At 51.4% G+C, this 21980-nt stretch overlaps 7 protein-coding genes across 7 annotated transcripts; 3 read left to right on the top strand and 4 right to left on the bottom strand.

The window, feature by feature from the left end:
* Window positions 1–396: 396 nt before the first annotated feature.
* Window positions 397–3498, bottom strand: MRS44_017539 (uncharacterized protein; the record flags this gene model as incomplete). Its single annotated transcript, XM_065615450.1, has 4 exons — window positions 397–490; window positions 575–2784; window positions 2834–3002; window positions 3113–3498. The coding sequence occupies 4 exons, from the start codon at window positions 3496–3498 to the stop codon at window positions 397–399; spliced, it is 2859 nt and encodes a 952-aa protein (XP_065471522.1).
* A 4612-nt stretch (window positions 3499–8110) lies between these two features.
* Window positions 8111–9649, top strand: MRS44_017538 (uncharacterized protein; the record flags this gene model as incomplete). Its single annotated transcript, XM_065615449.1, has 4 exons — window positions 8111–8233; window positions 8295–8588; window positions 8698–9009; window positions 9314–9649. 4 exons carry the CDS (start codon window positions 8111–8113, stop codon window positions 9647–9649), a joined length of 1065 nt encoding a protein of 354 aa, XP_065471521.1.
* Window positions 9650–11046: 1397 nt separating this feature from the next.
* On the top strand, window positions 11047–11423 carry MRS44_017537 (uncharacterized protein; the record flags this gene model as incomplete). The annotated part of the gene is made up of 2 exons (XM_065615448.1): window positions 11047–11186; window positions 11291–11423. The coding sequence occupies 2 exons, from the start codon at window positions 11047–11049 to the stop codon at window positions 11421–11423; spliced, it is 273 nt and encodes a 90-aa protein (XP_065471520.1).
* Window positions 11424–12244: 821 nt separating this feature from the next.
* On the top strand, window positions 12245–12747 carry MRS44_017536 (uncharacterized protein; the record flags this gene model as incomplete). The annotated part of the gene is made up of 2 exons (XM_065615447.1): window positions 12245–12565; window positions 12619–12747. 2 exons carry the CDS (start codon window positions 12245–12247, stop codon window positions 12745–12747), a joined length of 450 nt encoding a protein of 149 aa, XP_065471519.1.
* A 3-nt stretch (window positions 12748–12750) lies between these two features.
* On the bottom strand, window positions 12751–14091 carry MRS44_017535 (uncharacterized protein; the record flags this gene model as incomplete). The annotated part of the gene is made up of 3 exons (XM_065615446.1): window positions 12751–13418; window positions 13608–14005; window positions 14066–14091. The coding sequence occupies 3 exons, from the start codon at window positions 14089–14091 to the stop codon at window positions 12751–12753; spliced, it is 1092 nt and encodes a 363-aa protein (XP_065471518.1).
* Window positions 14092–18779: 4688 nt separating this feature from the next.
* On the bottom strand, window positions 18780–19468 carry MRS44_017534 (uncharacterized protein; the record flags this gene model as incomplete). The annotated part of the gene is made up of 2 exons (XM_065615445.1): window positions 18780–19147; window positions 19201–19468. 2 exons carry the CDS (start codon window positions 19466–19468, stop codon window positions 18780–18782), a joined length of 636 nt encoding a protein of 211 aa, XP_065471517.1.
* A 1215-nt stretch (window positions 19469–20683) lies between these two features.
* Window positions 20684–21087, bottom strand: MRS44_017533 (uncharacterized protein; the record flags this gene model as incomplete). Its single annotated transcript, XM_065615444.1, has 2 exons — window positions 20684–20999; window positions 21077–21087. 2 exons carry the CDS (start codon window positions 21085–21087, stop codon window positions 20684–20686), a joined length of 327 nt encoding a protein of 108 aa, XP_065471516.1.
* Between the last annotated feature and the right edge of the window lie 893 nt (window positions 21088–21980).

Below are 21980 nucleotides of genomic sequence, written 5' to 3'. Positions count from 1 at the left end.
GTCAAATCAGACTGCCTAGCCTGTCAGCACCGTCGGCAGGGGCAGGTGCGAGCAAAAGGCCAGGAATGGGCCCCCCTTACGGAGGTTGAGAGCAATAAGAGGAAGAGGCGCCCTGTGCGGAGGCAGACCTCCCATATGGCTGCCGTATTTGCAAGGTTGCAATTTGTAACGAGCAATATTGTTGGGACTTCTATCACCACCTAATGTAGTAGAGGAATTATGTACCATTAATTTGACGCATTTTAATTGGCCCAGACCCCAATTTGTGACATCTTGGGAGGGCAACACACACTTAGGAGATAGGTATTAACTGAGCTTCAATCCCCAAGTCTTGGAGATATTGAAAGCCATTCAGTGCACGGGCGATAGGGGCGGCTCTCGTTCCAGATGAGAAAACTATTCCAGCAGGTGTTTGTTAGACTCGCCGCGGTCATCGATGTCTGGAAGCAGCTCTGATTGCATCATCTGCCAGCCATGGTCGAGCTCCTCCCTGTCAACCTTGTTAGTTACCTTTCCACATGCAATGCTTGGAGGCTCCATGCAAATGAGCTGTGGAGGCAAGATTGGTACTTACGTCGTCTGCTTCAGCATCCTGACTCCCTTCTCCCTACAAAAGAACAAGAACCGCCGCATAGTTCGATCCCGCTTGAAAGATGCCATCACATCGCCACGAGGTGCTCCATCCGACTTGTCCATCGTAACGTTGACCTTGCGCATGATGATGTGAATGCGAAGCGCCTCAATGTTCCACATCACTTCCTCAATCTCGTCGAGGTTAACATGGAAGTCAATGTGATCCTTAAACAAACCCCACGAGGCAGGGCTGAGGTTCTTAAGGACTTGGTGCTGGAAGCAGCCGGCTTGCTCAACCCAGGTCCAATACTGGGTGACTGCCGTCGAGCTCGTGAATAATCGGTTTTTGACCTGGTAGAGGCGCCAGTCATACTTGGTGATTTCGCCACCACTATGTGAGTCCGTATCAGACCATGCGTCGATGTGGAACTCGTCGTGAACCGGACCGGAAGCGGGCGACAGGAACTTGGGTCGCTTATGAAGATGAGTGTTAAATGGGCTGTCAGGCCCCATGGGAACTTGAGTAGCCAAGGGAGATTGGTCGATAAAGGACGTTTCGCGAGGCGTGCTAGCAACAGAATGCATGCTCTTGCGCTTCTTCAGAGGCTTGGGCGTGTCGCTTGGACTGCCCTGGCTCTGACGCGCCTTCAATCCAGAGGGACGGCCGATGTTCTTGAAGCCATGCTTGTATCGAAGGGCAGTCAGCTTCGGGTCGTGATAGAAGTCATGGATCGTTCGAGGCAAGTTGAAGCTGGCGCCCTCGGCCAGGATTAGCTCGTGCAGGCGCTGTCGCATCCACTCAATTGGCTGGATATCCAACTTGAACTTTTCCAACTCCGACATCGTCTCAGACAAACGGAAGAGCGCATCGTAGGACGTGATGCCGCCCTTTCCTGGCTGGATGTACTTCTTGCTGAGGAGCTGATACGGGCTGACCGGGCCCTGTTCGTGAAACTCAAGGATTTTGACGCCCCGATTGACCAGCTGACCGATCTGATACTTGGACGAGCCACCCTTTTCTTGCTTCGGACCGGCATCGATTGCAGCCTGGTGTTTCTCCCGCCATCGAGCGAGCTGCGGCTCAATCAGTGTTCTCACATTTGGCCAGTTAGGCTCCCAATAGGGGTGATTTTCGTTGATCTTGACCAGGGGTACACCCTCAACGCACTCAGGGTAAGTGTAGACTTCTCCATTGTGCCGGAGCACCAGATTATCTCGGGTGATCTCCTCCAGAGGCTCCTCAGAAGGAGATTCCGTCGGCTGAGGCGACAGTTCAATGGGCATGGAAGCCGGTGTTGGTCGCTCCGCTCGCTCGGCTGATGGGGGTCTACTGCGAACGTTGGCCGGCGTGAATCCAGGGGTAACTCGATACTCTTGCGGTATCGGCATCTGCTCAGGCTCCCGCGCTGGTTGAGTGCTATTGGGAGCCGACATGTCTTCCATGGGCGTGTCGAACTCGGTAGTAGGCTGAAGGATGCCAGGCCGTGTAGGTCGCGGGACATGCGAAGGAAGGGCGGAACGTGGGACTTCAGGCCTAGGTTGAGGTTGAGACTGAGATGGTGCTACCATAGCCTCTACCATACGCTCTGGAGCAAGATCGGGCCTGGGTACGGGAGCAGGGCGGCTGACTGGTGCGGGAGAAGGCTCGTAGGCACGCCTGTAAGCTGGTTCGGGAGCTCGCTCAGGACCTCGTTCAGGAGCCGGCGGAGGAACAGGCTGATGGACAGGATGGGGTGAAGGATGATGCGAAGACACGCAGACTGGTTCCTCAGTTCGAGATGCCTGTTCGGGTTGTGGTTCGGGTGCAGGCTCAGGTCTCGGTTGGATCTCCAGGCACGGAGGCTCCGGTTCCGGCTCAGGTCTGGTGTGCGACCCCTTGGCCTCCCTCTGCTGGCGCGACCTTTCCCTCGAAGCCACTATGTCAATCGTATCTCCAGACGCGCCGTGGCAACGCTGACGGTTCCACTCACAGTTGCCACATTTCTGAAAGAGGTCACCGCCGACAATAATACAATCATCGAAAGCTCCCTGATTCTTACTGCACGACCAGCATCGCTTGGACTGAATCTCTCCGGTGGCCTGGATCATGCAGGATAGCCACTTGACGCCCTTGGATTCGGTTCGCTCGTAAATACTAGCAAGATGCGAGCCGTTGAACCGGCGACCGCGACGGATCTTGACGGGGTCTCCGAATTTCGAGTTCCTGGATTCCTTCCACCCATTGATTCCACGGCTCGATGCGTTCCACCGGTCCGATCACATTGCCATCAGCATCGACAACGTCCACAATAACATCAGATGCGGGTTTGTCATCGGCGTTCTCGTTGCCGTGATGCTCAACACCTTCCATGCTCTCTCCATGGGCAGCCGATTGATGGGTTCTCACTTGGATGGAATCATCGGCGACCTCTCTCCGAGGAACATTTCCACTGACGTTTGAGAGTTCCGGTAATTCCCTGAGGAAGGCCAAGGGCTTCCATGTCGGGGTCTTCGGAGTCCTCGACGTCGGGGTCCTCGCCCCCTCTTCTCCTTGAAAAACCGACGCATCGTCTTCCAGATCTTCTGCTGAGTTTCGATCCTCGCCTGTCGCGACTCGTGGTAGTCTTGTTCAATGCGCTTCAGTCGATCTGTCTTCACTTCACACTCCTCAGTCACGCGGGCTAGCTCGGCCTCGACCTTAGCGAGTTCTCGAGCTAGCCGCGCTTGCGACTCGCTCAGCTGGCGTCGTTGTCCGGTGAGCTCACGAAGTTTGATTCGGAGTTCGGTCGTAGATTGTTGAAACTCTTGCTCGATCATGTTGTTTTTTTCTGCTTCTCGTTGGCGATGAAGGTTGGCCCAGAAATTCCGTTCTGTCTTGTCCCAAACGGACTTGTGTTCCTCCACTGGGAGCGCCTCCGAGGCCGCGGCATCATCCACGGTGGCCATTTTGGGCCGCGTTGAGGCTGAAAGTCGCCCTTGAAGAATCGTCGAATATGATTGAGATTCAAAGAAAGATCAAATGTCGTATGTGTTGGTGGATGTTGGCGTAAGTGATGGTTTCAGTCAATGTCGAATGCGGGACGCACATGACCGCCTCCAGCTGGAGAAAAGTGCGGCTCGGGTGGGCAAGCTGCTGATGGCCGAGCAAGTCCCACAACCTAGGCCAGAAAAAGAGAAGAAAGGCCAGATCGAGTCGGAGGAATTGGAAGATCGCTGTGGTTCCAGCTACAGTCCGATAGTCCGAGGGCCGAAATAGAGTTGTAGGGCGCGTGCTCCAAGGCGGGCGGGAATCGGACGAGCCACCCAAAGGACAAGCTGAGGTGATAGATTGGAAATTGGAAATGAGTAACCGAAGGGCGCGTAGGACGAAAGCCTGACAATGGAATCGTAGTTGGTAATCCGATTGATGTGGACCGGCCGATAGGCACCTGCAATCCCCTCACGCGCAAAGCGCAATTTTGCGAAAGCGGTCAAATCCCCGTCACTTGTCGCTCGTTAGTCGTCCCGGTCAGCTCTTTCTTTTTCTCCCGGCGTCGTCAATGGCATGTCTTTGGAAAAACCGGCCTCAATCCAACAGACGGTCACTTCGAAATCCCTTCCACCTCCGTCGCGCAAACGAGCCCACACTTCACGCGCCGTCGCGTCGGACCCCCCTGATTAGAGCGCACCTCGTTTTCCTGACTTGCTCGAAGGGAGCGAAAACGAAAAGAGGGAAGAAGAGGAAGGGCGTGTGAACGAGAAAAGTAGTGAAACCAACAATGCGACAGAAAAGGAGATTCCTCGGCTGGAGAGACCGAATGAAGAGCGCGCAACGCGTTGCGTGAAACGTTGCACAACCGTGGCGCGCGATGTACCTGGTGATAAGTGAAAGGAAAGAAATTTCAGCAGGTGACCGGTCCCTACGGGCCCGCCAACGCCTTTCGGAACGAGGCCTACGGGTGTGATCTGGAAAAGCATTGGGCGCTATGTGTCCCGAGCGCTGGGAGGGTCTGGTGTTTGAGCTACTACGTACCCGTTGGATCATGTGGGGCTAGGGCCCCCAGGCGATCCAACCTAGCAAGCTAGGTTGGCCAAAAAATTGCGGGACAGCCAGAAAACTGCGGGACATCGGCGAAGCCCGATTTTAGCCGTGATTTGCACCCTTTCCCGATCTTCTGATGTTCACAAGGCGTCTAAAGTGATATTTGAAGCCTTAATAGAAGCAGAAGTGATGCCTTTTGCGATGCCTAAGGGGATGACATTCATGAAGACTGGGATTGAGCTATAGAAGCCGCTGTTGCGGTGCTTAGGCCTTGCTGCCTTGAGAGACGGCTCCTCATGTATTTTAAAGGTGTATCAACGTTAATTGAACGCGATAGACTGGCTGATTGATCCTCTCTTTCCCTCTTGATGATCTGAAGGATCTGATCGACCGTAGAGGTGTGTGGTTGAGGTCGTGAAGGGCACGGCGTTGAAGCCTCTTCTGGCGGGGGCGATGACTCGTATGAGGGGGCTATCGGCGGCGAAGATCGCTGCTAATGGGGGGTTGCTCGCCCATTATGAAGTGGAGCAACTTCGATCAATGGAAGGTCTTCTTCTTCTTCTTCTTCTTCCTCTTTTCTTCTTTGGCGTGCCGCGGCGGCTCGAGATTGAAGGTAATGGTATCGTCGCTGCCGGGGAGGGCAGACCAGTCCATCGCGCTAAGGGGCTTCGTGGTACACGCTACTTCACGGATTGAATCTCTGATTTCTTGCGGGTAACTCTGTATCTATCATAAACCCGTTAGTCTTTTCATTGAGGAGTTGGGTTATCTGAGAGCGTTGTGTATCTATAGATAGATAGTCCTTATCCTTCCCTATGTGCTTAAGCTACTTCTTGAACTGTAGCTCCTTTTTTATGCCATTAATAACGACTTTCCTTATTCTCTCGCCACTCTTCCTTAAGCCTTTTGATCTCCCTGAGGAGCATAGAGCGCATAGAGCGGATCTGCCGCCGTTGCTCTTTCTCACGGTCTGCGGCGATGACTTCTGCTTGCTGGTCATGAAGCTCTTGAAGACTGGTGTTATGCCTATAGTCGCCAACGGGCTTAGCCCTCTTCCATCTCTTTATCTGGTTATATCTCTTCTTAATACGACTTCGCCGGTTATCCATATACATAGTTACTGTCTCCTCAAGAAGAACAGCCTCCGTGATGACCTTGCGGACTTCTAGGAGCCCCGCACGCGTTGGGGAGGAGAATATATTGAAATACTCCTCTGTGATATGTTTTGCGGTATTAGAGGCGCGTTAGAAGCGTATTTCTGACGGAAGAAGGGAAGCAAAGGCAGGGTTGATTGCTTTCTTTGCCTTTATCTGCTGCTTGAGGAGGAAGGCCAGCGCGGGATCGGGGTTAGGGGGGAAAGATGCTAGATTTCTTGAACCCTAATATGATATTCTTCCTAGTGAAGCCACGGTCTATTATCTCCTGAAGTCACGCCTCGATTAATAGGTCTTCTCATGAGATATTAACTAACTTGCCTGCAGTCCTTTGATGAAGTTAAGGCGCGAGAAGGAGATATTGCCTTTCCGTAAAGCTCGGGCGAAGAATCCTCTGATGCGCGTTCTTTTTATCGGCTAGAAGACCCCTATATTTATCGGCTGGAGGAAATGCGTAGAGTGAGAAGGCAAAGGAATCACGAGGATCTGGAATTTGAGGTAATACTCGCGGAAGGCGAAGAGGGCCGTGTCTATTGAAGCCATCGAGGATAAAGAAGTCGCTAAATCTTTTCACCTGGACTATGAGAAATAGGAGGAATGTTATATTGAACGTATTGCCTGATTGGATTACGAAGGAATTTATCGCAATTAAAACTACTCTACGAAGGGCTTCCCGCGGCTCTGTACCCTCGTAGACTTCTCCTAGCTGTGTCGGTTGAATGCCTGCGCCCACTTGAAGGTAATCTCGCTGTTAGAGAAGGCAGTCTCTGACTTTGCAAAGCGTATCTGCGGATCGGCATCGACATAGGCGTAATTTAGTATAGGGAATACCTTGAAGATAGCCCACGGCGGTACCGTATCGCCCACCGCGTTACCCGTACCGATAAAGAGAGCAGGTCTCGCGGTTTGATGGGTTGAGCACCTGGGTTCGTGTCTTTTTCTTTGTGCGGACGACGAGGCATTGTATCCGCTCACGCAAGTAGCTAACTCAGAGGCTAAAATAGGTGAGGGGCTAGGTACCTTTAATCTGATGCATTTTTATTGGCTGCCAACCCCTGCTGTGACCCGACCGGAGCTCCTCGACAATTGAAGGGATAGGTGTCACGCATACTTGTTTGTCACGCAAGCTTATCATGTACGTTATAAGTAGCACAGTATCAATTTCACTACCAGAGAATCATCCTCCGGGAGGCGAACCACGCCAGTTTCGGCCTCCTAATACCAATCTTATCCTTAGTGAGCTGACTCCGAGCGATGAAATTCACCTGGAAATCGCCGTTGCAGGCCCTGGCAAAGAATGCAGAATGAGTTTGAGGTTATGTGGCTTAGCTTACCCCTAGACCGCGCCCACAATAAATCCGTAGGCAAGCCACGCCATGATGTGTGGAACTCATCTGACGTCAGTCCTCACTACCCACTTCGCCCCAGTACGTCTCTCAGCAGAATAGCTTCTGCGATTACGCTTAGCTCAATTTTTACACATATATCCCCTACACTGACCTAAGGTGCGATTTCCGTATTTGTGGAGCCTCTTCCCCACCTTGTGAGAGTACTTCCATCGATTATCTTGCTATGATGATCTCACTGCTCATTGCTGGAAGTCTGTTAAACATTAAGTGGCAAGAGGTAGTGGGAAAAAAGCCAGTACTTGATCTATAGTGCTGAGAGAGCAGCCCGATGGTGTATCCTTTTTCTAGCCTCTTATGGTTGGTCACTATCCCTGTCGGTACCCCCAAATCGCACCTTAGGACAGCTAAGGGGATCTACCATTCTAGGACGGGCTTGCAACATGCTCCCCGGAACTTGCGGAGATGCAAGAGTGGCATAACTTCCTTCAAGATCTCGCGATGTGCCTACGTCCGCAAACCGGTAGAAGCAGGGTGGCGAGACACATGTCCAGTCCCGCCCGGTCAAAGGGGATCTTTGAGGTGCAAGAGTCACAATTCTTGGGGGGGGCTTAAGGCTTAACCAACTTTTCGATGCTTTGCCCTGGGACTCCACGTGAATCATCACTAACACGTAACCTGGGGAGACGACGATCGGTTAAAGCTGTAAGAACTTGTTAGCGTCATCGACTGGGTTCGTCGATCGACGGACTGCTAAGCACGGAATCATGACGAAGGTGTGTTGGCTTGGGGATGAGCGGGTGTTGGCAGATGCAAAGTGCCCCATCGGCAAGCAGGTGACGGTGAGGGGTACCCGAGTTCCTATGATGAATACGGGTATAGTCCCCCCGATCTCTTCCTTTCCAGTGTCATCCGCTTGCGACTACACGATACTCTCGATATCTTCGGCCTGGCATCATCCTGTCCGAGTTGGCAAGGTCTAAGAAGACGACCTCAACTTCATAACAACACTGAGCAACACCATCGCCCTCGTCGCCATGGACTTCATCTACTCCCGCAACGATGCCCTCGAGGTCAACCCTCAGGGCGGCCAATCCCATCTCTCCGAGGGAGGCTCCGACTGGCTCTTTGCCGCCATGGCCTGCTTCACCCTCGCCTTCGTTCGCCAACCCTATCACCTCTTTCCACCGCAGAATATCTAGCTAACCACCATACCAATAGCTCGCCTACTACGTCCTTAGCTTCCGGTCGCGCCACGGCGAGAAAATCTTCCACTACCTCTTCACCATAGCCCTGCTCGTCGGTGCCATCTCCTACTTCGCCATGGCCTCCGGGCTCGCCTACTCCGTCATCCCCACGCACCTCTACACCAGAGACGCCGCGACATACCAGATCTTCTTTGCCAAATACACTTTCTGGGTCGTCCCCTTCCCCGTTATCATCATTGCTCTTGGGCTTGTTAGTGGCGTGAGCTGGGGCGACCATCTTCTTCAACGTCTTCCTGGCCTGGATCTGGTACGTGAAGCTTCTGTGATGTATCGACTTGAATGGGATAGATTAGCTGACTGTTGTTGATAGGATCATCTCATATCTCTGCTCCTCCTACACGGCTACCCGGTATAAGTGGGGATTCTACACCTTCGGCACCATCGCCTACCTCCTCCTTGCCTTCCAGACCGTATGGGCGAGCCGCTCCTCCGCCGACCGCGTCCAGGTCGGCCGCGACCACACCATGCTCGCCAGCTATGTCAACCTCTTCTGGCTCCTGTACCCGATCGCCTTCGCCGTCTCGGACGGCAGCAACGTCATCGGTGTCACCCAGGGCCTCATCTTCTTTAGCATCCTCGACCTCCTCCTCGTGTGCGGCGCCGCCTTCGCCTTCCTTTTTCCTCGCCCGCAAGTGGGACTACGGTCGCATGAACCTACAGTTCACCCAGTATGGCCGCGCTCTCTTCAATCGGAATGGCGTACACCCCGAGAAGGGGCATGTTGGCACGCATGCGCCAGCGGGCACCACCACGGCCTCGCCTGCTACGTACGGTGGTGTTGTAAACCCTCCCGCCTAGGAGAATGGATGGTTAAGATCGAGTAAAGTAATGAATGATCACTCGCTCGGGAGATGATAATGTACGAGTTGTTGCTGTTGTAACGGACGGGAAGGTTCACAGGTAAGTTGGACGGGGGCAGTAATGGTATGGAGGAGAAAGGGCCGCTCGTTAGATGGACTTGAGGTGGTGCAGGCCCCGCCACGACTCTCGCATGAATGGGCCAAGCTGGAAAAGTGGTGCCATACGGCCGTAGTGGTAGCCCTGCTGAGTCCAGACCTGACATACGACGCCTACTGGGACCTCGTATTCTACGAGGCTGAAGAGCCGAAGCCGGAGGATCCCGACTTCGACTTTAGGGAGTTTTACATGAAGGCTATCCACCCACGCCTAACAGTCTTTATGGAAGCCCCAGAGCGAAAGGCTTTGCTCGCCCGCAAGGAGGAGGAGCAGAAGCGCTCTTTTGAGGACGAGAAGGAGTATTTTAATAACCCATACGTGCGATCTATTTTACTACCAGAAGAGGGGTGATTGATGTACATATCGTTCCCAGGGCACAATCCAAGTCCAGTACTAGACTAAATTAAACAAAAATGATTGACGAGGTCGGACATTAGGCTGGCCCGATAGGATATCAAGACTCTATGAAGATAAATGCTATTTTTTCTCTTCGCAACTCGGTCTGAACGGTATACCTATTCAAAGGTGACTTGCCATGTCGTAACCACGGAGTTGGCGACTGTCTCATCTCGTCGAAGATCACCCGCGTCGCTGTTAAGAAGGCTGCCCTTCTTTTTGTCACTCTTCTGCATGGTATCCAGATATGTCCTTACTGATATGCATGGGGCGCGGCGATTGATGTACGCTGCGGCTTGGCTGATGGCCAGAGGGATATAATCCAGGGCCAGAAGAAGGTTAGCAGCGGCCTTCCTGTCAAATTCTCCCTCCAGCTTGTTCCAGAGAAGCTAAAGGCCTTGAGCGTCGTCCATGGTTGAGATCCGGTAGATAGCCTTATAGCTACCTGTGAGCTTCTCGGCGGCGTCCAGGCTGTGTGATGTGACGAGAATGGTTCCACGGCGTTTCGGCAGGAAGGCTGCGAGTGGCCGCTGCTCGCTCCTTTACTCCTCGACTCCGGCACCCCGCACTTTGGATGTTCTGTTGGAAGAACTGAGAAATTCCCCTTAACTTCAGGATAAAGATTAAAGTTTGAAGTCCTACGATTAAAGTTCAAAGTCCTAGACGGGATCATTCAAAGATATAAGGCCCCAAAGGGCCTCTTATTGAGATCATGAAAACTTAACTAAGAATAATGTATATGATAAGCGAACGATACATGTTATGGCTTGGTCCCCCGTTGTGACGGTAAGGGTTCCCAACGTAGTAAACCGTAACCTAATTGGTTTATGTTGGCAGTTGCAACGGGGCGTAGTACTGAGCGTAGGGTGGCGAATCACGTCTGATAATGTCAAGAAGTATTCTTGAGTAATCAAGTTGTATTGAAAGCTAAGGTAGCTAGAGTATCTGTCTAAGGAATGTTGTGTGGTCTTTTATAGGCATGGTCTGGGGGGAGTATCTCACGATGGACATCGTGAGATATCGCCACATTCTCACTCGCATGGAGTGAGAGAGAGTGTACGGTCGCACATTACCACATAGGTGACAAAACCATGTACGAAAATGACTGGAGCTATTTCGCACATAGGCTTTAGGCGTTTTTATATAGGGCTACAGTATTGATATGATAGCGCACTGTTTTGAATGTAGCAGAGCTGATGCCATACCAAGCGGTGCTGATGCCATTCCATCGGCGCCGAAGCTCCGATAATGCCGGTTCAGAGGGGGCGGGATATTGCAGCTAGAAGCCTTAGAAGGAGGTATAAACTCCGACCTCTACCACGATCTCGACCCCCTGGTCTGCGTCTCGCACAATGCCGAGGCCCCGTAAGGACTTGGAGCGCGTCAAGGACTTGATCCTCGAGCAGCGGAGAGAAGGACTATCCATTGACACTATATGTGCCCATCTCCGCGACGATGGGCACGTGCTCGATGTCAGAACCCTGAAAAGGAGGTTAGCGGAATAGGGTGCCCAGGAGTACTCCCCCTTCACTCAAAGATTGATACCAACACCTTCGTCGAGCTGATCAAAGGCTACTTCTACCGATACGGATATAGCGACACTTCCATCGTCCGTGATCTCAAGCGACGCGGCATCGAGATCTCCGAGCGGACTGTACAGGAGTATCGTCTGAAGCATGGCATGAAGCGGCGCTTCCGAGATCTGGCTGAACGACAGGAGGCTATTTAAAAAGCAAAGAGAGTTCCTCTTCCAAGACGACCGTCAGTCTTCAAGCATCAGAGGATTTGGCAGGGGGTATCTATACCATTACGTCCGCATCCGTGCCGGCGTCCTTGTCGGCCAGAATACCTTATATCGCGAGTACCAAACGAACCCAGAGTGGAAGAAGCGGGCCGAACAAAGACGCCTTGCTGATTGGAAGCACCGGAAGAACTTCCAGGTTCCTGGGCCTAACTTTTATATGGTCTCTCGATGGGTACGAGAAGCTCAAGAACTTCGGCTTCTCTATCTACGCCTATATCGACACGTACTCGAGAGCCATCATATGGATATATGTCGGCAGGGGGAACATGACTGCGCTGAGTTCACTCAAACAGTTTCTACGGACTGTGTCGTACTCAGGGGTCCCGCCCCCTTTTCACCCGCTCGGATCATAGTATCGAGACTCCTCTTTGGGCCGGAGCCCAGGCGATTCTCGCCGACCTTGATCAGACAGAGCTTCGGTATACCACCGAGGATAACGACCAACGAGTCCACAGGCAGGGAGCGAGACTGAGCTCCTGTCATATCTGGGGCCCAAGCACATCTAACCAACGGATCGAGTCTTGGTGGGAAAAGCTACTCAAAGGTGTCATTCAGCGCTGGATCGCGTTCTCACACGAGCTGATTGATAGCGGCCTCTTCCAACCAAACCGTCTTGCTCACTAGATCGCGGTGTATGCTCTCTATGGACCCATGGTCCGTCAAGAGGTTGCAGACTTCACGGAGATGTGGAACGGCCATCGCACCGGCCACAGAAGAATAGGGAGCATCTCGTCGCCGGGATCCCGATGGATCTGTATAATACAAGCGAAGTGGAGAACTGGGCAGTCCATCTAGGGCCTGCGGCTCGAGATGGGCTTGCCCAGATGATGACCGCTGTCGATTCTATCGATATAGACGATCTTCTTGACCCAATAACAACGGACTGGTGTGATCAACAGCTCCGGGATCTTCAGTTCGATGGTCAGCTAGATGGAGAGCTTGATCATAAGCAGCCACACCTCGCGATCTACTTACGGCTTAGAGACAAGATTCAGGTTCATCTCGACTGCGGGGCAAGTCCGGTGCTGAGCATCCCAGAGAGTCCAGTTGGAGGGCAAGAGAGATTCGTACGTAAAAGAAGTACTCCATCGCACTCAAAAGCTAGCTGACAATGCTTTAGCTTCAGCTCCTCGAGCTGAACTACCTTGAGCCTATTAACAATAGCCTCTCCGGAACTGAGCTACCCGGCGATATTATCAATAGTGTGGACGAGCTGATGGGGGACCTGGGTCACCTTGAGCTAGAGTAGCTACTATTTCCTCGTCTGTTTACGAGGATGCCGACTACTTGGCCTCCTCGTATCAACTCCTCGGGTTCCAGCAGCGGGACCATGGGCAGTGAAGGCAGGGTCAGCCGAGAGCTCCTCATCCTCTGCCTCTACCGAGAGTGCTGAGCTTATAGAGTCTCGAGCCCGTTTCTGACCCGCGCGGGTCTCGTCCACGTCGCTAGTAATAACCTCGATCTGGTCTTCTGCGCTAGCTCTCGAAGGAGGTAGAACTGGGCTCAGAGAGGGGCTCAAGGAGGGGGAGTTGAACTCGCTCCCGATTAATAAGGCTGGCTGTACCTTCACCTCGGCCTTGATTAACTCTTTCTTGATTCCCTTCTCCTTTTTGAACGGCTTTACGGCTGACCTCGCCGTCTTGATATGACGAGGGGCCGGGACTTGTGGTCGAGGAGGCAATGGCTCATAGAAAACAAGGAAAAGGAGATATCTGCCCTCTGTTTTACTGAAACGAAAAGGGCAGTCCTCGCCGAAAAGCTCTGCGACTGTCTGCCTCTCCCAGTCGAGGTCGCTCAGCTCCGTGATACCCTCTTTAATATGGGCGTTCTGAACGAGTCTCTTGTCGAATTGAAGAACAGAAGAGAGGGCAGGCTTGTCCTTGAACTGAGGGAAGAAGATGCTGTCGAACCAGAAGTGGACTAGTAAAGATAGTTCCTCGTCGACGAAGGGGCGCAAGGCGACCTTCAGCAGCTCTCTAGCCAAAGACCACTAGGGCTCCTCGTCTTCGTCTAGTATTTCCCATGGGTCAGGCCTCGCAAGGAAGACAGTGAGACGCATCGAGATCTTCCGTCTGCTCTTGTTTTGGCTCTGTTTAGCCACAGCCTCACTGAGTTGCGACGAGCTCGCCCTCATGCCCCTCGCGATCCGACTCTGGGTAAGTTTGGCATCTCGATACACGGCTGAGGGCCGCGATGCTGCGAGGATACGGCCAGGGCCGTCTCCAGAGCCGGTGAAGATCGTCTGTGAGGGCGTGGAACGATCAGAGGCTGTTAGGTCGATAGACTGTACCGGTATAGCGGAGGAGGCGGAAGCTATCTCAACGTCTCGAAACGGGACTGGCGAGCTATCGAGGATAGAGATACTCGTGGGCCAACGTCTCCCGCAATATAGACAAAGATTCGACCCTGGGTAGCTATCGTGGATAAAATCGTGGCTCCGTTGGTACGATTTAGGGGCCACGGTCTTCGGAACATCGGGACATATCTGCGATAGGACGTGATCGGGCCTATCTACGTACAAGACATGGTCAGTCGCACAATCTCATAATGGATAGACCCGAGCTTACTTGGGGAATAGATGGGGATAGCCCATAACAGCTATGGGGTGGCGATGGGCTGGGTATTGACGCTGGTGTGGATGTGTAAGTGGAAGAATTGTGACGCGTCACCAGGAATTATCACGACGTATTCCCTGGTGGAGATGCCATCTAAATGAAGAGATACCTTCCGGATAGTGTGCGGTACTGTAGTCTTGCAAGGGGGCATAAAATTACTAAGTATTTTAACATGGTTGAGGCTTCCAAAAAGGGTTATGTCACCCATGTGGTAATGTGCGACCGTAGGCGTTGGTCCATTCTTGATGTTTTCACAGCCACAAGCCACACATTGTTATAACGAGGAGCAAACTCCCTTCTATCCGCACACAGGCGCCAATCTAACAGAATCTATATGATGACCAGCTACGGAGGGCAAGCAAACCTAAAGTCTGAACATGGAATGAGACGTCGCAATGGTGGCGAAATATCTCGCAGCTTTACGCCCGTAAGGGAAAGAAGTGGTGAATCACTTAACAAGACTGAATATGCCACTAACCATCACTGCACGGTTGGAACCCCTTGCCCGCGGTAGGGGATAGGTATAATTACGTATAACGCACCACTTGCGAAGTGTGACGGCACGAAATAAATGTCCATCCACACAACGACTGGACATTTTATTCCCCCAGGCGCAAAGCCATAATGCTTCCCAAGCATCACAAGTCATCTCCTTGCGGTTCCCAGAACACTGAAACTGGACTTCTCAGTGTTTGTCAGCACGAGCTATCTCTACATGAATCAATTCCCAGCCTTTCCCACTTGGAACGCTTGACAGCCCGTTTCTCCGACACCTCGATTCAAACTTTTGCCGGAGCCACCAGTGGAGTAGCCTCGAGCGTTGTAACATGTCCTCTGGACGTTATGAAAACCAAATTACAAGGAAGAGGTGGACTCCAGTTGTGGACGCTCGACTCCGTCAGCAAACGACGTTCCTTTCAAGAGAGAGGCCTAATAGGCACTGGGCGAGCAATATGGCATGAAGGAGGATTGGTTGGCATGTACCAAGGATTAGGACCGACCATGCTAGCAAACCTTCCTAGGGGCGCCATATATTTCGCACTTTATCACACGATCAATGATTCGTTAAAGGAGAGATTGAGTAAGCCACTCCCACTCTGCATTCTGTCCAACTAGCCGCAGGTTGTGCTAACCTGCCAAACGGCCAACAACACATGTGGATATCCTCAAGTGTGTCCGCGGTTACTGGAGGTACCTGTTCGATATTATTCACGAATCCATTGGGGGTTATCAAGACTAGACTCATGTCTCAGTCAAGTACCCCAACAAAGAATACTCCGAGAGAATACAGGTCCGCCATAGATGTCGCTTGGAAGATGTATTACCGAGAAGGTGCTGCTTCATTCTATTCGGGGCTAACTCCAGCTCTGCTTGGGGTAACACACTTAGCCGTACAGTTTCCATTGTATGAACAATTCAAGATGTGCTTGACTGGATCAGGGCTTGGGAATTGGCATGAGGACCAGGGATGGCTCCAGATCCTAGGGATACTAACGGCTAGCTCGGCGAGCAAAGCGTGTGCGACTATAGTCACATATCCACACGAAGTTGTTCGAACAAGATTACAAACGCAACAGAAAGTATACTCTTTTGCACCAGTAGAACAGGTAAGGTCAAGCATGGACGGAGGCCCATCCGTGTATGGGAGTGGTTCGCGGAGAGGAAGGGGCTGCAATGTAGCGACATCAAGGGAGAAGTTTCCCCGTCTAAGCAGGGGTATTATCAGAACGATCGAAACAATTTTGCGGGAAGAAGGCTGGCGTGCCTTGTACTCTGGTATGGGCACTAGCATAATCGGAGCGATACCAGCCTCTGCTACGACAATGCTGGTGTATGAGATAGTGGTGCGACTGATGAAGAAGTCGAGGACGCAAGGGAAAAGAAAGCTCGAACTGCAGGACACAACAGAAAATTGTTGCCTATAATCCGTAGGTATGTAGGTATGTATGTATGTTTTCCGTCCGGACGGCTGCAAGGCTGCTAGAGTCCCCTAGAGGGACACAGGACGTGCTGAGCTAGTAGAGTTGCGCAAAAAAACCTATCCTCCTCTATCTAGCATGGCGTAGGCTCGTGGCGCGGTGTAGTCAAGGTGTCAGAAGTAGCCAAGGATGATATAAGCCCAATGTTCCTGTACCTAGGTATGGGGCCCCCTCACTTTTGTGCTATGGTACAGCAGTGTAAATTCCAACACAAGGGGCTTCCCGTTAGCGGGAAATAATCTCCTCTAGTCTAGAATTTGTTGCATAGATAGACTTGGTTAACCTTTCCCATGCTAAGGCTGAAAGGCCATGTCTTCTCGGATCGCTAGTGGCTACGACCAAAGCTACATAGCCTCGGGGAAATCCCCAAAGGAGTCAACTCTCCTAACCCTTTCTCTCTGTTGTAGCTGTTAGTGCGCAGATAGGCGATAGCTGCTGCTGCAAGCGGTTGTGGCCTGTAAACATTCTTCACACTAGCATAGCATTAACAGTGCATACCAAGGAAAACTCTTACAGGAGAAGCGTTTAATTAGTGTCTATAATCCGAAAATAGCCCAGGCCATGTACAGGGTATGTTGCCGAGAGAGAACCCCAGGTACATACCGTGTCGGGAAGTTTTCCGTCCGAAATTCGCTATAGCTCCAGCACGTTCACAGACGTCTTGGCATTCTAATACCAGTCATCTCCAGCGACGATTGTACGGCGTGTATTTTACAGCCTCATCAGCCCTTTTGAGGTTTGCCCTTCGAGTAGTTGGCCCCCCTTCCAGGCTATACTATCTTAGCTGCTTTCCTCCAATGCGTACCTTTGTACCCAAGCGCTTGGTTAGAACTCTTGGCTCTACAGTCATAATCGCAACTTCTTCTAGCTTTCTACCTTTTCGGCCATCATGCTGCATGTATGTACTTTAAAGTATCTCAAAGTAACTTGCCGTAGAAGAGCATCCTCTTGGTAATAGCAAGGCTGTATGGAGGAATCCACGAAAGCCTAACTGTGTACTCTCTGCGGGACTAAGATTAGCTCGGTAATATCTTGGAACCCTAGAGATGCGAAGAGTTGCTGAGTTTGTCGCCTGCATGGTAATCCCAAATCGTAGCTCAGTAGTGATATAGTTGATCTTCTTGGGCTCGGGATAAGCAGAGGCGAACATACTAAAATCTCCGTAGCGCATTGCGAGATGAAACATATCAATCACGGGACTAATGGAGATTAAAGGAGATTTTGGAGAAATATACGCAGAGTGATGAGCCTCAAGGAGGAAATGACCTTGCTGCCACAAACCTACGTGATCACTTGTCAACATGACTGTGGCACGCGTCAGGGATATCACGTGCTGATACACGTGATACCGGTTAGGTTGCCCCTGAGATAGGGGCAGCTCGATCTTGTCCTCCTTTTTGATCTTTGCGCTACGTCTTGTATCTGGATCCGACCTATTACTACAGCCAAGGTCGGCCTACTCCTTTAATAGAGCTTCTTACACTAGATATCAATACGAGATCCTCACATTTGCCGGGCTTCTCGATAGACTTCAAGGATATGCCCTCGTTCGGTTGAGGGGAAACAGCGTAGTGGTGGTAGTAGCGAGCTGGCACTTATCCTAATGATCTGACCGATAGATGCGCAGCACAAAATGTGTAGTCGCAGGTCCAGGGATAGGTCTGGAAAGCGTGTAAAAGTGTTTAGGCTAAACGGTTCGACGCCGTAAGAGGGGTCTCGTACCTACAATCTCCCCGTAGTGCGCGACTTCGTCTGGTTATTGCTCGATCCTAAATTGCCCAAGGCTCTGAGTCTATTCTATGAACTTGATGGCTTTTGTGGCTGCCTTACGCTCGTTCAATATTGCCTGGAGGTTGTTCTATCCTGGGAAATGGCCTAGCTGCTGGAATCGAAGGTCCCCGGTGTTTTCTACATCGACGTAAGACGTGTTCTACAATCTGTCGGCCCTCTCCGCAGCCGCACCTTGGATTTGTCATGGCCGGCACTCTTCTGTTGAAGAGAAACTCCCTCAGTCCGATCCTTTCTGTCCATAGCTGAACAAGCAGGGAGCTTTGTCTCTTGCTGAGCTGATCATGTAGTTGCAGGACCTTTCCTGTGGGTTTCGGTGTGTGCCGGAAGGATATTCTGACCTTGGTTTCAGCTTGCCACTGACTTTCCCAGCTTTTGTTCGCTGTCTTATCCCGTCGAATGTGTTAAGCCTCCCTCGCGGTCACTCACAGGGATTCAAACCAATGAAAACTATCCCCTCAGGCTATACCTTTATTAGAAGTGATCTTCGCCGAAACCCCAAGCCGACTTGAAAAAAAAAAAATGAATCGGAAGGTAGGACAGAGGTCCTCGGAAACATATCGGTCAAACTTCAAAACATCACCCCGTTTCGTAAAAGGCCAGAACAGTAACAAGAGACGACGACTAGCACATAGAAATCGATTCTACGCATAATCAAGTCGGGTTATTCTGGGCATTCGCAGGCAGCTAGCTCATCTATTTATTGATATTTCGACATTAATTAACAAAACCTGGACAGGAGCCTCTCACTGCCACACGGGATTGGGCAGGTATTTGAGTTTAGTCGAGTACCGGACTTGGATCGTGCCTTTGGAATGATGTGGAAGGGTCCTGTGTATCTCGGTCCAAGAACAGCCATCTTGTCTCATCCTGCGCATCAGTGAAACGTCTGTGAGAGGCTATTCCTCGAATCGAGCAAGAAACGTGCTAGCCTCGGAGGGGACCGGTCTTACCTGTGATGGTGTTGGACTCTCAATGCCGCATACAGACGTTCGACGCCCTCTCGGTAACTGTGTGGTATATCTTGTCGATCGTCTTTGGCGAGAGCTCCGAGCACTGGCGGGGGTACTGCGAACCGAGGTGTGAGGAGGTCGAGATACCCTGCAACGCTTGCGACCATGCTGTTCTTCATCATCGGAATCGTCTCTAGAGCCGTGTCCCTGAAATTTTGGAGGCGAAGGACAATAGTCCTCGTAATGCACACGTTCTAGAACATCGAGGCCATCCTCACTGCCAGAGCCTTTAGTGTCTATGTCACTGCCCTCATCTTGCACGGTTTCATGTGTATGCGAGGACGGCAACTCCTGAGACAGGGAAGACACTCGGGCTCCAAATGGCGATCCGGGTTCGGCCTCCAAGGCCTCGGACTCAGCATCTCTCGAGATTCATGGCCAGGTGGAAGCTCCGAGCCGGGCCGAGGCGACTCGGCGTCGCCGGGGTCGAGATATGAAAGCAGCTCTTTGGCGCATGCGGCAGCAGTTGCCGCCGCATAGTAATGCCAGTGATCGTTCTTGTGAGAGTCTGCGTAGTCGGAAATCCCGCGAATAACAATGCAAGAGGATTCAGTTATCATCCCCACAGCCTCCATCTTGAAACAGAGGACGCCGCCAACCTCACGAATGATCGCACTCCTTCTTGTTGTATTCTTGACGACGCTACCCCCGAGACAATTAGCCCATAGTTTATTTCGGGACCATCAAAGTCGCGTGTTGGTCTTTCAACGCATTTTGAGCGATCGCATTGGTCGCACGAGGACACGTTGGATTCGTGAGAGTACCCTGCTTCAAACAAGATGTCCGTCTCGTTCATCGTGTAGAAAACCCACAGTTACAGGGTCCAGAACCACATGGGAACGACCGTCCTTTACGCACTGCTGAGTTCAACACAGCTTTTTATGGAAAATTTCCGAACGGTTGTCCTGCCTTTGGAGACCAACATGACAGCCCCGCCACGCCACGCAAGAGCCCAAATCTACCAGAAGATCGACCCTCGCTCGATGCCCGGATTGTCTCAACTTCTCAAGCATCAAGGAAACAACTGTTGACGATGAGCAATAATACAGCTGGAGGGCCGAATTAGACGTCAAGGGATGGATCATCAACGGACAAGAATGGAACGAAGATCCATTCCATAGAATAGTCGTACGACAAAGAAATGGCCTCTGACCCTTATTCGAGCCAGCTGGACAACTTCAACCGTGAAGGTGTTTGCAGAACAGCTGTGCAGGGCGAGCAATGTCTACAGATTGGTGGATGTAACCATCGGCGGTCTATGGAAGATGTGGCAAGTACAACCGCAAAACGGGGGAAAAGTTCAAGACCAGAGAGTCCGAACTAACTTTGTCGTTGGCAAATACATGCACTCGAATATCGAAGAGGTTTCATGCTAGTCATCTTCGGTGCAGCTGGTCCTCCCAGAAATCTCAGCATGTCTAGATAGATATGGCTATTATTGGGAGTCACAAGAATGAAATAGACATCAATTCACCAACTTCATTGAATCGTTCATCTTAGAACCTCTCCTAAGACCAGTCGCAATACTAATGTCCATCACGGATATACCTTGCATCGTCCTCAAGTTACTATTGCCTGTATATTTACAAGTTTCAAGATTCACCCTTGTCGCATTTTGTCAATAAGGCAGTAGCGGAGTGCACACTCTGAGGAGAGAGTCCGGCCAAGCTATTTGGTACTGCAATATATATCGTTAATATGCTGTCCCTTGAGGCCGAAGTCAACTCACATCTTACAGGAGTCCGATGGTAACATCTCCTTTGACTCTAGCATAGATTTCAACCTAATTATCACATTAACCCAATTGTTACATCGCCCTTAACTCGCGCATAGATCTCTACCTCGACTTCAAGATCCAGCTCAATTTTGATCTTCAGGCTGCTATCCTTCTCGCCCTCTTTCGCTGGTCGATCCTTGATCCGCGATTCACGAATTGGGCCAATTCTTCTACCAGGGTTTGTGCCCCGGACCACGCCGTTCTCAGTGACCTTTTCTGCCACGGCTGGATTCTGCATCGCAAGTTTCGTAGGTTTGCGTCCGCCTGTTGGGTTGGGGGGATTCGGTAAGCGGTAGGTCACCTCCGGACTCCTCGGCGCTGTTCTCTTGCTGTTCTCTGCACATGTCATTAGTCTCGCGAAGGCAAGGTCGCGAGTTGGAGACCAAGAGTTGAGATGGAGACCTACGTTTGGGGCATGATGGATCGATATTGGTAAGATTCAGAATCGATAGAGCAATACGTATAGTAACTAGGAAGATGGATCGAAAGTTGTCGTATCTTATATGCATTGAAACAGAAGCAGGCTACGCCTTGAGTGAAATGCGGTACCAGGGACCCTATAACACGACACCGGACCTGCCCTTCGTGGGGGACATAATACCTGAGTCTCGTTTGGCTGGGCCCTCACCACAGCGAGTCTCGTGTTTTCTGTCCCCGAGAGGGCTGCCTCCGTAACCTGTATATAGGGAATAGGCTTGCGACGTGACCTACGCATGACACCAAACTCCCCCCATAACCTGTATTTGAAAAGTAGACATGCACTGTGCTGTAGGGAATGGGCATAACGCGTCATAAGATCGTATGTGGATGAAATACGTTTCAGTGATGCGATCCTACGTAAAGGTGTTTTTTTTTTTTTTTCAACGAACTTCCATTTTAACCCTCCCCGGTCATATCAAATAGTAAATTCTGTGAGATAATTTTAAATTCAAGCCCTCATCAAGGAATCATGGTTCTGGGGCTTCTAACTGCTATAGCGGCTTGTCCTGCGATCGTTGGTACCACTGAAGCGATCCGCCAAGGCCAAAGAAAGAATGCCAGGGAACAACACAGAGGCGTGAAATCGAATCTCATCGTTTCTTGCCACAGTGCCTCACCCGCGGGCAAGGAGGTCGATGGATGTGCCATAGTGTTGCGCAACAACAAGGTACGCATTCCGCGAAGAGATCCGGCAACGCAACAAACCTGTCCCCTTGATCGCTAATGCAGTTGATAACCAGCTATACGTCGCGGTGACCAAGACTGAGGGTCAAGTCAACTGTTCAGGGCATTTATTTGCAGGTTACTTCCTCCCCTACCCTGACCAAGAC

The sequence above is a fragment of the Fusarium solani genome, assembly GCF_023522795.1.
Source record: "Fusarium solani strain SB1 chromosome Unknown bctg00000014, whole genome shotgun sequence".
Lineage (NCBI taxonomy): Eukaryota > Fungi > Ascomycota > Sordariomycetes > Hypocreales > Nectriaceae > Fusarium > Fusarium solani.
The sequence above is the reverse complement of the archived record's forward strand: the minus strand, read 5'-3'. Positions and strand labels throughout refer to the sequence as shown.